Source organism: Eretmochelys imbricata, chromosome 18 (assembly GCF_965152235.1).
Source record: "Eretmochelys imbricata isolate rEreImb1 chromosome 18, rEreImb1.hap1, whole genome shotgun sequence".
Taxonomy (NCBI): domain Eukaryota; kingdom Metazoa; phylum Chordata; order Testudines; family Cheloniidae; genus Eretmochelys; species Eretmochelys imbricata.
The window spans coordinates 16,298,308-16,314,397 of record NC_135589.1 but is presented as its reverse complement, the minus strand read 5'-3'; the positions used below and the strand labels follow the sequence as shown (position 1 = coordinate 16,314,397).

Sequence of the window (16,090 nt, the reverse complement as noted above, 5' to 3'; positions counted from 1 at the left end):
CTTCTTTATGGTGCCACCCGATAACGAAAAACAGAAATATCAGGAATATCTAGTCTGATTTTGCTGGAGAAGCCAAAACCCTTGAGTTGGGACTTTCTCAGCCCTTAACTGAAGGGGCAAGGGGACGATTAAACTTTAACAAAAATGTCTTTTCTCCCGCATGTTTGGCAGGCGTTTGAGTTAAAGGGGGTTTATGATTATATGATTCAGGGGGTTGGACTAGATGACCTCCTGAGGTCCCTTCTATCCCTGATATTCTATGATTATTTAGTATTTGAATTGTAGTAGTCCTAGGAGCTCCTATCACAGCTCATCTAAAAAGATCCCACCTCTTCTCAATTGCTCTGGGTACACATTCTTGAGAGTTAAGATCCCATAATCCTTTAAGCTCCACAGTCAACCATAGAAGCTTGGAAAAGCAGAGTAGACACAACCTGAGCTGCTAATGTAATAAAAAAAGGAGAAACAAAAACTAAAAGCCCAGGCTCCTTCCTGCCCTTTATGCAGTGCATCATGCTGCAGCAGCAAAGGACACAAGCACCTCCCAAAAGCCAGCTTTCAGGGCTGCCTACTGCCTGACCCTTCTTCCCTCTTGCCACCAGGAAAAAACTCAGCACCTCCCTTCTGAAGAGGGCTGAGGAAACCTCCTTTCTGCTGATAGTATTTCCAGGAACAGAGTCTAGCAGCCTCTGAGCTGGTACCTTTGCAGCCTAGCTGCTCTCCCAGGATCACCAACTGATCTCGTCAGAGGGATACACAGCCGAGTTTGCTAGCTAGGCTGCATGATCAACTCCCAGCCCTCCACCTCCCTCGTATATTGATGAGCTTATTCTGAAACTAGATTTATCTCCTGGCCCTTTGCATACTTCATGTTTGCACGGTGGCTTTCCCGTTAGGCTGCAGTCATGAAATGTCACTTTAAACTCCCCACACAAGCCTCGCTAGCGATCCATTTCTAGGGTTAAGGGCTGTTCTGCGGTCACTATCAAAGACACTGTCTAGTGGTTAGAGCTGGGGAAGTTCTGGACCCAGGAGATCTGGGGTCAGCTCACGGCATGACTGTGGGCAAGTCAATTTGCCCTTGAGAAGTTTAATGTGCAAAGGGCTTGAAGATCCCCAGGAAAATAAAGGGAGAAAGAGGCGAGGAATGGGAGCAGGTTCCAAAACCAGGCAGCCAGCTCCTAACAGGGCCAACCAGCAGGAGAGACGGTTCAGTGGGGGGTCACTGACGTGATTGGGACTTCATCCATTGTGCTCACGGCTCAAGCATTCCTAGAAGTCTGCAATTCACAAAAGCCCCCGACACGTAATTCCATCCAGCTCAGTGGCGACCAGCCTTTCAAGCTGGGCATTGTGTTTGGTGAGGTCCCGCAAGACCCCTCCTCAAGACGGCTGGAGCTTTGTGATTGTCTGTCTAGTATCCCGGGCGCTGAGAGGAAAGTTATCATGCAGGCTCAGGGGAGACACCAGGTCTAGTTTTCCAGATGCTCGCAACAGCCTTTGTGTCACACATCGCAGGGACGGGGAGTCCCACTGACATTTGGAGTTGGGCCACAGAACATGCTACTCCTGCAGGACAGGCCCACCAACTGCTATCTCATCACCTCCCGTGGGTCTCTGCAGATTTCCCACTAGCCTCGGATTTTGGGCACCAAACTGATTTTACCAGCAACCAATGAACGCAGACCGAGGGAGTCAGATCAAACACACAGAGGCCCAGCTGCCACGCTTACTTGTGCAAACAGCTGTTGTGCAAACGCAAGTCCACTTCCTTACGTGCAATTGGTTCTGCCCGCACAGAAGGGAAGGCTGGGGCTAACATCTGAGTTCCATTTGTATTTGTTTTATTAGGCTGTTTGTGCCCTTACAAGAAAAATGAAGACACAAATGTAAAGCGAATCCTGCAGGGACCTAAGCACAGCACTGTACAAGAGCAGGAAACAATTATCCAGGAGGTTGCATTTACAGTGGAGTAAACTCAGCTAATCAGGTTTGTCCTTGTTAAACCCACGCACAGGTCAAACGAGCGAGGAGTTATTTAGATGAAGACAAAGCACCATCACTTTCCCACTAATGCCTTAATCCAATCAAAGCAGCCGGCTCCCAGTGCTGTTAGCAAATAGGGGTTTGGGTTCGGTCTCAAAACCTTCAGATTGATGGGCCAACCCAGCACTGATCTGTTTTATGGATCTTCCCTGCTCAAGACAGCTAGGTCTTTTACTTCTCTACCTGCTAAGATCCTACATTTCAGCATGGATAAAACAAGCCCAGGTCTGACTGTGAAGAAACCACCCTTCTGGACACGCACTATTTAAAAAACAAAAACAAAAACCAGGAGTACTTGGCACTATTTTAAATTTTCCCCACTAGAGGTCACTGCCTGGTGTGAATCTAACTTCGATGCCTCAGTGTTTCAGGTCTGCCGGCTTTAAAGGGAGGCTACCCCCAAGGGATCTGGGATAGCCACACGCCCCGATCACCTCCTCCTCAGCCTCCCGGGGCAAACACATTGCACTCCTCGTGACAGTTCTCCTGGGGTGCCCACCCCTGCTTCCCTTGTCGAACGCATCCTGACTGCGCCTGCGGGTAGGTCGGTGTGCACAGTTCAAAGCGGAGCTGGGTTTCTGCAGGGATGGGGGAGGTTGTCATAGCAGACTGCAGTAGATAGTTGAGCAGAGATGGGAGCGTGGGGGGCTCAGAATATCACTGCCTGAGGCTGGGGCCTCCTGTCTAATGCCTAAAACACTCACCGGGAGGGAGACAGACAATCTCTCTCTCTAAACTGTCCTTCCCGGGAACAGGCCTAAGTCCTTCCCATGCCCTGAAGGTCTCTTTCGAGCCCACTACTGCTCAGTCGCTGGGCATCCACGGCCAGGGAGTCTAAAAAGCTGCTCGGCCCATGATGCAAACAAAGCTGGTCTACCAGAACGGAATCCAAAAGAGCTGCTTATTGATCCCACAAAAAAAGACCAACCAGCCCTCTCTCTGCAGCTTGCTGCCGCCAGAACGTGACCAGGGCTAAGACCCACCAACGAAGAACTGCCAATCCTTTCCGAACAATGAGCTCCATTAAACTGCGGAGCAGCCTCTCTCGGGAGGGGGGGATATGTGGTGAAAACCCCACTCCTGAATCATTTCAAAGCAGACAGGACAAAACTAGAGAACAGGGCAGAGCAGGGAACAATCCTGCAGTAGGGAATAATCTCCCTGGGAGAGGAAGTACATGGAGTAATGGAGCTTTTCCATCTCTCCTTTCTATAGTTCTATGTAGTATTTCATGATCCAAAACGCAAGAGAAAACTCCAGACGGTCCTCACAACGCTCGGCATCGTAACACAGAGTGAGACTGCCTGGCTATTGGCTGCAGCCACTCACACCACAGGGATAAGACAAGGTAGTTGGGAGACAATTAGAACTCCCACCCACATGACCTGGAACCTCCAGTCATTTTAGGAACAAACTTAGAGGTTCTGGTTGTACTGGCCCAAACGCGGAAATAAAAACATCTAGGTTCTATTCCCAGCTCTGCTATGGATTCACTGCATGGCCGAAGCAGTCATGGCACCTCTTTGCCTCAGTTTCCCCATCTGTCAAATAGGGAAGACACCTCCCAAGGATGGAGGGAAGTTTGCTTAGTGCTGGTGGGGTGCTTTGAGATCCTCAGGTGAAAGGGGCCGAAGGCGGATAGAACTATCACAATTGCGACACTACACCGTACCTGCCTGTAGAGGAATGATCTGCTCTTGAATTCTAGCTCCCAAAACTGCAGCCCCCTAGGAAAAAAAAAAAAAAAAAAGATCAGTTTTAAAAATGGTCTCTCTCAAACCAGCCCCCCGCAGCCCCAGGAGGGACCGTAAATCACTGGTCAATTACAGGCAGGCAGGCGAATCATTGTGAAGCCAAGTTTCCACTTCAGTGTTGGGGATCAGGGAGGGCTCTTTACATCAGAACAGTGACAGCTTCCTCTGGAGCCCAGATTCTCCAGCGGGAACTAAACTGAACTTGCAGACAGTCAGTTATGCAGTGAGCACACCCCAGCCCTCCACTCGCTGTAAACATCTGCGAGGGACAGGCAAACAGGCAAATTTCACAGTCCTGGAGTAAGAGAAACAGCGCTGGCCGAAACAAAGGAGACACCAGCCTTTGTCAGGGAAACGGCAGAGCAGCTTTATGGGGGAAGCTGAAATGCTGCTTCTAAGACAGATGGCACCAGAGAGGCCAGGGCAGCTCGGGGCTGCACGGGACACGGGCTGCACGGGACATGCGTTGCACCATACCCAAAGCAATTTTCTCCCTCACCATCCCAGCTCGCTTCTTGCATGGAGCTTATAAGTAGTTTATACAGCAGCATCAACTCCAGGCCGTTCTCCACCCAACCCACACACAGCTCTGTCAGTCACACTGTGGCTAGCCCAACGCAGGTGGGGACAGGAAGAGGCCAGGATGGTCCTTCCCTTTGTGCCCTCGGCATCTGCATCACGCGGCCCATCTGGCAGGTTCTCTCTGCCCGGCGACAGATTGGAAAGAGGGGGCAGCTGCAGAGCTGGGAGGTAGCAGGGGGTGCGGCGGGTCTGGGCAGAGCAGCATCAGCAGAGCCGTGGAACGGTAAAGGCGCTGTGGGTCAGGACTGAGGAGCGTCGGCAGAGCTGCTGGGGGAGCTAGGAGGGGCACAGCAGGGGATGCTATGGGTCAGGATTCCAGGGCATCAGCAGAGGTGTGCTTGGGAAGTTTTGGTCCCCCGCTGCTCTGCCATTCACCTGTTCGCTCTCAATGGCACCAAAACTCAAGCACAAGAAGACAACTCATCTTTGTGCCACCACACCGGACAGCACTGAGCCTCAGCCTCTCCCTAAATCTCTCCGTGACCTAAAAAATAATCAGTTTAAACTAGCATGAGTGGGAACAAAAGACTAAAACAGGCTCCAGGAGAGAAGATTAAGGAGGAACAATTCCACTCAATCTTCTTAAGCCTTTGGGAGGAGAAGAGAGAATCAAACACCACCGGCCCTGTTTCAGTGCTCCCTGGATGGCACTCACCCGACCTGCCCACCGGGTTTCTGGTTACCAAGTAGAACACGCCTATAGCCCTCGGCTGGCGTTGGGGGAGGGGGGGTGCTGGGGAAGAGGGGTTCAGATCACAGTTTTAGTGCAATTAATAACCTCTCCCGTCAGGGAAGTTTTGGTTTTCTGATTTTTTTCTTAATTCCTTTTGGTCTGGATGCACTAAACTGCCCCACAGATTCTCAACCTGTTTGAAACACTAACTACAGCTCTGGCCCCGACCAGAACAAGCCGATGAGCCTCAACCCTGCCCTTCCACTCTCAGCTCCCCCAGACTGACCACGTAACTAGCACAGATAAGGACATCGCTGCAGTCCAGGGAAAAATCACGTTTACCTGCACCATCCCCAATGAGCCAAAGGTTGCAGACATTTCCTGACCGGGGCAGCTGCAGAGGATCCTACTGTCGATTGTAATTATTGAATAGTGGGCTCACGTGGGCTGCTGCCAGCATGGTGGCGGTTTCTGGGGCCTTGCCTCCACTGGGGATTTCAGCCGTTCGTACCTGTGGCTGGTCACAACTGTCCCGGCACAGCCAGGCAATGCTGCTCTGCAGCAGAGAAGCGGTCACCGCGTAAGGGCAGGTTAAGCCACGCATGTGCAAATCGAATCTCTGTTCACAGTAGGGGCTGCAGCCCCATTGGTCAGTGAAACAGGGGTGGAATCCCCGTTCATCTGACTCTGCCCTAGGACAGCAGCCTCCCTGTATCAGGGTTAAGATTCCCCCCTTTTCTTCCCAGCCTGTGAGACCCAGAAGGGTTGCTGATTTTAATGTAGCTTTCGAGGAAGCAGATGTTGTGCTGGGGGTTCTTTCAAGAGATTCTTTTCCTGCCATTTCAGGTGGAACATGTTCTGACTGCCTGAAATTTGCCCCTCGCTGAGTAGCACGACCCTAAAATGCTCAAGGACAAAGCAGAGGGGAAGAGCCAGAGGGGAAGAGATGGCCAGGCGCTCTCAGCAGGACTCGGTATTTACAGCGTAGTCCGGCTGCTGGGGAGACGTGGTCAATTTCAGGAGCACAGGTTTAAAACAAATAAAAGAAGGTATTTCTTCACACAATGCACAGTCAACCTGAGGAACTCCTTGCCAGAGGATGTTGTGAAGGCCAAGACCATAACAGGGTTCAAAAAAGAACTAGATACATTCATGGAGGATAGGTCCATCAATGGCTATTAGCCAGGATGGGCAGGGATGGTGTCCCTCACCTCCGTTTGCCAGAGGCTGGGAATGGGCGACAGGGGATGGATCACTTGATGATTCCCTGTTCTGTTCATTCCCTTTGAGGCACCTGGCATTGGCCTCTGTTGGAAGACAGGATACTGGGCTGCATGGACCTTTGGTCTGACCCAGTCTGGCTGTTTTTATGTTCACTTATGGGATTGTCATGCCTGGGCTGGACAGCTCTGGGGTGGCTCTACACCGATGCATTACCTTGGCCAAGGGGGCTGGAGGGTTCTGGGCTGCTCCGTGGGGATGACGTGTCTCAGCCTGGCTTGGAGCTGCTCCACACAGGTGCTGCCCCACAGGCGAGGAGGCTCCAAAGCAAGCGGGAAATCAACACTTTTTATTTGCACCTGCCGGGTGGTCCCAGCTGATCCATTTAAAAGGCCCACAACCTCCTCAAACGATTTCCAATTCAATTCTCAACGGCTGCATAGCCCAGTTTGCCAGCTCCCCCTCGTTAAAACTCACCAGCCTCACCTGTGCTTTAACCAATCAAAAGCCACGCAGGATGCACATACCCAGGCAGGGCACTGCCCCAATGAGCTGAATCTAAATGGGGGCAAGCCAAGCGCAGACAGGATGCCTGGAACGGCAGGGGGTGCTGCAGGGGCAGAGCTGTGTGAGCGTTCAGAACTGGATCAGCAGTGACGGATACAGGCTGAGAACAAAGTGCACTGGAAGAGTTGGGCGGAGACCTCCCAGCTGGAATGGCAAGGGAAGGATTTTTAGGTCGGGGTTCTGGAGCCAGGCACACCTAGGGGGAGGAAACTTGCCCAGCATCTGAACTACCCAGGGCTGCTGACCTCCCCACCACACCAAGCCAATCCGTCTGCTACTTTCGGAAGCACTAAATTCACACAAAACCAGCCTCTTCTCCCACTGACATGAAGATTGCTTTTGGCATTTGCTGTAATTAGGCAGCTTCTGTTCAGGAGGGGGGGGGAGTCGAGTCATGAGGATCGTTTGGCTGATGTAACCCGAGCAGACATCTCCCAAGAGGATGCACACAACCCGCTCTTCTCCAGGAGATGCAAAATGGGCCTTAATTGAGGCACTATTATTTAAACAGCAGGCATTGCAGCCCTTATGCGCAATTTTCCTCCAGGCATCTGTAAGGAATGGGGATTGGGGGGTGAGAGTCGATGGTTAATAATGACACCACCGAAGTCAACTCAGCCGCCGGAAGCTAATTTTTCCATGGCAGCCCAGAGCGGCTTCCTTTTTTGGGGGGGAATCTGACACTTGGACCTTGGCCAAAAGTTCACCTGAACGGAGCCAGGGATGGGAAACGAGGATGGCGGCTGCACTGACAGTGGCTCGCTCTGCAGCTAGCAATGAACTAGTGCAGCAGTGAGTTGGATACGTTAAGGGGGGACACGAACGAAGCATGCAAAATAACGAATGGGACTTGGCGTATTGATCAGAAACCAGCATGACCCGTATGTGACGATACAAGGACAAGGGGACAGTCAATGAACTTGAAAAGCGGCCAATTCAAACCTGATCAAAAGGAAAGATTTTTTTTTCCCCCACATGATGCATAATTAGCTGGTGGAACTCACTGCCACAAGATGTCACCGATGCCAAGAAGTTTAGCAGGATTAAATGGGTATGAGGCATTGATAGAGTTAGAATAGTACATACTAAAAAACACACCAAACAAGAGTTTTGGCAGGATAATTAGTAGGAGCAGTATTGCAATACCTAGGATCCCTAGTCATGGACCAGGACCCCATTTTGCTAGGCACTGTACAAACACAGAACAAAAAACAACAGCCCATGTCCCACAGGGTTTATAATCTACGTATAAAACAATAGACAAAAGCTAGATACAGACTGACAGGGGAGTGCAAGAAAACCACGAGACAGTGGTGGTCAGCGTGACCGGCTTTGGTCTCAGCACACCAGCAGCCTAACCTGTCAAGTTTTTTTTGTAGGCATCGCGGAAAAGGAGGGTCTTAAGGAGGGTTCTGAAAGAAGATAATTCATTAGTTTTGTGGATGTTCACAGGGAACTCCACTCCAGCAAGAGAGGCAGCACAGGGGACAGCAAGTGGGCAATGGAGGCTGGGATCCTGGACTGACTGGTGGTGGGACGGCGAATGAGAGATGGGGAAAGGCCGTGAAGGACCTTGAAAGCGAAGACAAGCAGCTTATATTTTCGATACACTAGAGAAGGGAGAAGCCAATGCAGGGTTGCAAAGAGAGGGGGCGACACGGTCAAAGCGACAGGCTCTGAAGGGCTCTGAGTGCGACAGTACTGCATTGGTCAATTCCAGAGAAAAGGATGTTGCAGTAATTGAGACGCAAGATGGCGAGAGCTGGATAAAGCCTCCGGCTCTGGGGCAGAAGCTCGCACTTGTGTGGTTTGGGAGTAGACTTTCCTTGGGAGCAGCTGAGAGACCAATTGCCAATAGCAAGGTCTGGATCTTTGATGTAACTGGTACTGACCACGACCAGGATATTGGACTAGATGGAGCACCTGTCCGGCCCGAAGTTCCTAGAAGGCATCTTTGAGGAAGCTCTCATCGCCCTCCTTAATAAACTGAACACACAGTGCGTACTCCAGGCGGCACTGCTTCATGTGTTTGGATAGACGGAGCCAGCCCTTCCTGCTTCTCTGCAGCCCCCTCCAGGACTGCTCAAGTGCACAAGCCCTAGGTGCAAAAATTAACATTCTTCCAAACCGGGGTCAGCTGCTGAACCATGAAATGCATTCGCAGCCAAATGTCAAGAAAGAATTTCTACCTGTCAAGAGAGCTGGGGATGTAGCCTCCCTGTAGACAGCCGGCCCAGAGTCATCCAGAGACTGTCAGCACGTTGGCTGGCCTGGGAGATCTGTTTGTTTCAAACAAGCTTATTACAGAAAATGTTTATTTCAAAAAATATGTAAATCCCAACAAAGAAAGAAAACTTCTAGAGCATTAGCATCACCAACTTTCCATCTCATTGGCCGCTCTAACAAGAGCTAGAGAAGTAAACATGGATTAGTTCAGTGACTGGATCCATACGATTAGCTTGGGGTTTGCGTCTTTAACGAGAGAGCTTTTCCCCCAGCTGTTTAGCAGGTGTCTGAATTTATTCGTTGTTGCTGAAACAACAGTTTTGAACATCAAAATCCCCCTCTCTTTCCATTTAATCAGTTTTCAACTGCTTGGTGTCTGTGACTAGTTCCCCAGTCATCCAAAGAGTCTTTCAGGGAAACAGAGTGGAAAGAACTGAATTCATAATGTAACAAATACACCAGGTTGTTGGGTTTTTTCCTTCCACAAACCTTTCAGATCTTTCCTCATTCACCAGGAAGCAGCAAAAATAAAGACGGCACACACCCATTTCTCCCACTCTTTGCAGGTCACCTTTAGGAAATGGTGCAACTGTCTGAGAACACCGGAGATCCACCCAACATGGCCTTCCATTCCACGTGCAACATCGCTTCGTTGTTATTCACCTTCCTTGGGATATAAACCCCACCAGCTTCCGGGCAACCTCTACTTAGCTGGGGTCAACTGGATTATTCCATAACTGTCCACTAGCAGGTGGGGGCTTCCTTCACTTTCTGCTGAAACAGCTGGTTCTGTCCGCTGAGCCAGGATACAGGATGAGATGGACTGTCTGATTCACCCTGGCAATTCCTAAGTCCCTGTGCAATTCAGGTACAACTCCACAGAGCCTCGTGGGGCTGGGAAGCAACAGATGCTGGAGACAGGAAGCGAGCGCTAGAGCTGAAGGAGAAATGGGGCATTTCTGTCCCTTCCCTCTCCATCGGCAGTCACATTTTTGATGAAAAACATGGCCAACCTTTCAACCAACTGCAGTAAGTGGACGGATTCCAAGGAGGGGCAGGGATAGAGCCAAGGGAGGGTGGAGAGGAGGAGGGCACCGTTTGAACAGGCTGGGGAGAGGGAAGGGCCTGGCCAGGAGGTAACAGGAAACGGCAGTGCCACGGGATCTGACTAACGTTCATTTCAGCCTTTGCTCTACGAAATCCCATCTGTCCCGTCGGGAAATGCTGCCCGTGACACATTCTCCCTTCTGCTCAGGGGCACCCAGCCCTCAGTCTGGCCTGGTCGCTAACGCGGCTTCGCTTATTGGCAGAGAAAGGATGAGGAAAGCAGCTCTGACCCCTAGATAAGGCTCCTTCCCAAACAAGAACTGGCTTCCACTACCACCAGGTAGGCAGCTATTGCTAGTTTACTGCAGGTTACATTTACATTTCATTTATGCTTCTCAATACCCAGAGCAAAGGGCTCTTCAAAAACACGCGCTGCAGGAAATTGCAAATGAAGAATCTCGTTACCTAATGAATTGGAGCCATTTAGTAAATAACATTTGCCAGCGTAAACCTGGAAGCAGAGCCAGGCTGCTCACTGCAAGACTGCAGTTCCTTCAGCCACAGTTCAAACATAATTAGCTGGGCATCATATCACCAAGATAATGAATTTAAGGAGCCCCCAGCAGATCAGATTTAACTCTACTTCTTCCCCTTCTTTCCAAAAAGACAGTCGGAGACTTTTTACGTTCCAGATCCATGGGCTTCTTACACTTGAGCTAAAGGAGAACTCCCTCAGCTTGTCCTACTAGGTCTGTAATACTGTCCCCGGTGGAGGAGGCGGGGAGAGCACTAGAGGGTGACATCACTCATTCATACGCTCAAAGCCAGCACATGAGCTCCAGCACGTCAGCAGCAGACAGGAGGAACCCAGGAGTCCGACTCCCACTGCCGCAGCTTGCCTCTGTTGATGGGTGGCTCCATCCCTGTGTCCCAGCAGGAGAAACTGGGCTCCGGGCACATGTCACATGCTCGGTCGGCACTGGGGCTAGCAAGGCAGAGGGGGAATACGCCCCAGACAGTCATAGTCCCCGGGCCGGTCGGAGCGCTTACATCGGTGTTGCGGGCAGCGGACGCTCAGCCGACGAGCACGGACTGATGTGGGGAGATGCGTGTTCTGATGCTGTTACGGATCAGGTCTCAACGACAGAGGCTAAAAGTAGAAAGCACTTAGCAGGCGGAAAAGGAAGCCCAGGCAAAAGCGCTGGGGAACTGACAAGATGCGCTCAGTGCAAGCCATCGCTGAGCTGGCAAGGCAGCTAACGTGCAGCGATCGCGCAGCCTGCCCCAGGGGTGGGGGAACAAGTTCCGACGAAGGAAGGGCTGGTGGCTAATGCACCGGAGCAGGACTCAGGTTTTCCACCGGGATCCTCCCAGCCCGACCCACTGCAATGCACAGGCCAGAGACCTGCCCCCAAACAATCCCGAGAGCCGAGCTTTTAGAAACACATCCCACCTTGATTTAAAAACGGTCACTGATGGAGAATCCACCACAGCCCTTGATAAATCGTTCTAATGGTTAATCACTCTCACTGTTACAAATGTATGCCCTATTTCCAGTCTGAATTTGTCTAGCTTCAACTTCTAGCCCTTGGATTGGGTTCTACTTTCTCTGCTAGACTGAAGAGCCCGTTATGAAGTATTTGTTCCCCACGTAGGCACCTGTAGACTGTAATGAAGTCACCCTGTAACCCTTCTCTTTGTTAAACTAAATGCATTGAGCTCCGTGAGTCTATCACTACAAAGCAGGTTTTCTAATCCATTAATCATTCTTGCAGCTCTTCTTTGAGCCCTCTCCAGTTTATCAACCTCCTTCTTGAATTGTGGGCACCAGAACTGGACACAGGATTCCAGCAGCGGTAGCAATAGTGCCAAATACAGAAGTAAAATCACCTCTCTGCTCTTACTGGAGATTCCCCTGTTCATGCATCCCAGGATCCCATTAACTCTTTTGGCCACTGCGTCACACTAGCAGCTCACATTCAGCTGATTATCTACCGTGAGCCCCAAATCTTTTTCAAAGTCCCTGCTTCCCAGGATACAGTGCCCCATCCTGTTAGTATGGCCAACATTCTTTGTTCTCAGATGTCCACACATACCTTTGTGTGTTTTAATACAGTTATTTGTTTGCTTGCACTCAGTTTACCAAACCATCCAGATTGCGCTGTATCAGTGAACCGGCATCCCCAGTATTTACCACTCCCCCGATTTTTGTGTCACTGGCAAACTTGATCAGTGATTATGTGTTTTCTTCCAGGTCACTGATAAAAACGTTAAATAGCGAAGGGCCAAGACCCAATCCCTGCGGGTTCCACTGGAAACAGACCCTGTCTGATGACAAGTCTCCATTTACAGTTACACTTTGAGACCTATTGATTAGGTGATCTGGGTTTAATGCCCAGCTCTGCCATGGGTTTCCTATGTGATCTTGGGCAAGTCATTTCATCTCTCTGTGCCCTTGCTCCCTGGCTGTACAATGGGGTGATAGCACTGTTCTTCTCTGTCTGGTCTATTCTGGCCCTGATTCAGGAGAAAACTTAAGCACATGCTTAACTTATCAATGGGATTTAAGAACGTGCTTAAGGGCTTTTGTGAATCAGGGCCTTCGATAACAAACCATTCAGGGCAGGGACTGTCTCACTATGTTTGTCCAGTGCCTAGCACAATGGGGATCTAGGTGCTACAGTCATACAAAGAGCAAGTCCACAAACCCAAAGGGTCAAACACACTATGGTTGGCTGCTTTTCTCTTCTCCTCCCAGCGTGTAGCTGGCATTCGCCAGGCTGAAATGCCAGGAGAGAGGCTGGTCTCCTGGTATCCCCAGATGCCATTTGAGGTCCTGCTCATCATGTCATCTCCAGAGCATTTTGGCAGGTTGGGGTTGGTCCCCCAGCCACCTGGGCTCCTTCCTGTTAAGAGGGAGGGAACTTAGAAGAGCTAATTAAGCACTAGACACCTTAACTTAACCAATGGGCTACTCGCCAATTAGGTGTTCCTCAAGGTGAGCTGGGGTGGTAGAATCTGAACATAGTCATTATTGTCTGCTGGCTTGGGGGCTTGTAGTTATTAACCAGATCTAGGGCCGTGGTTCTCAACCAGGGGCCCTGGGCCCCCTGCGGGGCCGCGAGCAGGTTTCAGGGGGCCCTCCAAGCAGGGTCAGCATTAGACTTGCTAGGGCCCAGGGCAGAAAGCTGAAGCCCCACCGCATGGGGCTGACGCCTGGGGCTCTGAGCCCCGTCGCCAGGGGCTGAAACCAAAGCCTGAGCAATGTAGCTTTGCAGGGGCCCTTGGGGCACGGAACCCCAGGCAACTTCCTTGCTTGCTACCCCCTAATGCCGGCCCCGGCTTTTATATACAGAAAACCAGTTATTATGGCACAGGTGGGCCGTGGAGTTTTTATAGCATGTTGCGGGGGGCCTCAGAAAGGAAAAGGTTGAGAACTCCTAGTCTCTGGGGGGATTCACTCTGTGGATCCCTCTGCTCATGCTGCGAGCGTCTTTTAAGGGAGAGACAATTATCAAGGTGCCGGAAACAGGCAGCATCCTGGTAAGCTCCCCACCCCGCAGCACTGCTTACTAAGAACCCCAGACACAGTGAGTGCTGGAAGCAGGGGACAGTTCCCTGCCTCTGGTTTTAATTTCACGTCCTGGGAAAAGGCAGAGGAGCTGGGTTTCGGTGGGGATATTACATTACGGGGTCCACAGCGAGGAGGGTTTTGTGCTTGGCTGGGAGGAGGGAATTCGAAACCAGCCAGATTGGATTGCCGGGGGAAGGAGGGGGAGCACTGCTAGCAGACAAAACAAATCTCTTCCCCCCTTAACCAACCCTCCGCAATGTTGGCTACAGGCGTCCCTGGGGCATTTGCAGATAAGACTCCCTTGCTTTCCTCTAAGCTGCAGCTCACTATAAATCTGCCTCCTCCTCCCACGCCCCGTCCTCTGTCTCCATCCCCGCCCAGCGTTCAGCATCATTAAAAGGAATTTTTTATGGGTGTGATTTCTAATCGAATTTGCTAGATGTTACCTGACCAGGCTTCGGGATGAATTACTAACTGGAACCTCATGGCATTAGGTTGTTCCATGCTCTGTCTGCCCCCCCTCCCTATTCCTTCCCCCGCCCCAGAGAAAGCAGGGCTTTGCCAAGCTCTCAGGACCCGCATCTCTCTCTCTCTCTCTGAGCCTCTGGCAAAGCTACAGCACTCAGTGGTTTGTAGCGTCACTATAGATCTTGGACTGTAGCTACAAGGGGGTGGAAATTAGCGCGATTCACAGGAACAAAAGCAACCAGTGTATGAGGGAGAGAGGAATAAGCGATTCTGGCATTAAGTTGGGCAAAGTGTGACTGTCTTCCCTGAACCCAAGAGGGACTGCAGCCAGGACAGGAGCTTACAGAGCTGGGCCCCTGGGTTCTAACAGGATTTGGTCTTGCTGCTTGGCCAGGCCCACTGTGCATTGTAACTACGTGCCGCATCATCAGGGGGTTTGCACAGAACAGCGTGTTTGGCCCATGACCATTACAACCCAGGGCCGCTGGCCTGGCAACATCCGGAGCGTAGATGGGAGGCCATTAGTGGTGCTATAACTGGGTTTGGAAGTTGCAAGTCTAGTGCCGTGGCGCACAACAGCTAAACATGCTGGGTGGCCACCAGTTCTGGTGCAGAGCCCTCCACGCTCTCCAGGTTACATTTCCAATTTCAACCGGACCTTTTCTCCTGCCTCTGCCTTGCTGACCTTCTGCCCCCTCCCCTACCTGGCAACTCTGTCAGCCCAGCCAACCCTGGTAGCCCTTGCCCAGACTCCACTGGGATCTTGCCCAGGGATGGCTGCATCTGGCACCAAGCAACAGCTGGCACAGCTGTATTCCAAGTGCTCTGTATCCTCACTGCTTTCTCTAACCACTGCCCCACTCTATACCCGTTAATGCAACATCAGAAACATCTGAATCCCTTGCGTCAACACAGAGACCAATGTGAATCTGCCCCCCCCCCCCCGTTTTGGGAAAAGCTGGATGGGAACTTTGTGGCCTGAGTTCAGCACTGATATCCACAAAGCCCAAATTCAGACAGACGCACGCCACAGACGCAGATTAAGGAAACCGGCTGCCCTGCAAAGAATCTGGAATGTAAACCTCTTGAGTGCCTGTTTTGGTCAGCAGTTAAACTGGGGTTTTGCAGGCAGGCAGCTGAATGTCATGCAAAAGGAAACGCCCATCTTCCCGCGTGCTAGGGTAGGCCCCAGGTATTTTGCAGCACGATGATGCACTGTGCACTTGCAGCAGAGAGCTACTGCAGTTAGAGTTGCTATTATGTTCTTCAGACACATGGCTGATCATCCGCATCAGCACCACTGACTGGATGCAGTTACCAACTGACACAAGGAGGCCTGTCCAGAACCCAAGGATCATCAGTGATCTTCCTCCAGGATCCAACAAGAATAAAGGGGCTTTTCACATCTACCTGATTCATCACTTACCCTTCACCGAGGAGATGAGCACCAGTCCCAGTGGGGAGATGGGAATTCAGAACTTCTGGTACAGATCTCACAACGCTACTGGCTCTTCTCTGCAAACCCAGTTAGCCTGCGGGGCTGAATGATGCCATTTTGCATTAGAGCAGCTGCTGTGAAAAGTCTATCCAAAGCCAGTGGTCGGCAGGCAACTGCAAATTAAACCAGCCCAGCTCACTGTGGTGGCAGTCCTTGGTGTGGGTCTGGGAGTAGGTGGCATTTTTCCCCTAGAGATTCAGCAATGAACCAGTGCCCCAAACGGGTGTTAGGAAACTGCTGGATGGCAGGAGGAGCAATCTTTCAGGGAAGATGTGAAACCGAAGTTGGGAGTGGTTGGTTTTTTTGGTAACAGCTTTTAATCTCAGTGTCCCAGTCAAAAGACACAGTTCCTACATTCCTCCTATTTAAACTCTTCTGTCACTTCAGCTAGAGCGTGCGTTCAGCACCACTTCCACTCCTAAATTAAAAGTGGA

General features: G+C 51.1%; 1 protein-coding gene across 4 annotated transcripts in view; it reads right to left on the bottom strand.

Annotated features, from left to right (window-relative positions):
* The window catches only part of PUSL1 (pseudouridine synthase like 1), a 66,014-nt gene that overhangs the window by 6,909 nt on the left and 43,015 nt on the right, over positions 1 to 16,090 (bottom strand). For all 4 annotated transcript variants that reach the window (XM_077837348.1, XM_077837346.1, XM_077837345.1 and 1 more), the window contains exon 6: positions 3,719 to 3,773. In XM_077837348.1, the coding sequence (XP_077693474.1) occupies positions 3,719 to 3,773 (55 nt within the window). The remainder of the gene's footprint in view (positions 1 to 3,718; positions 3,774 to 16,090) is intronic.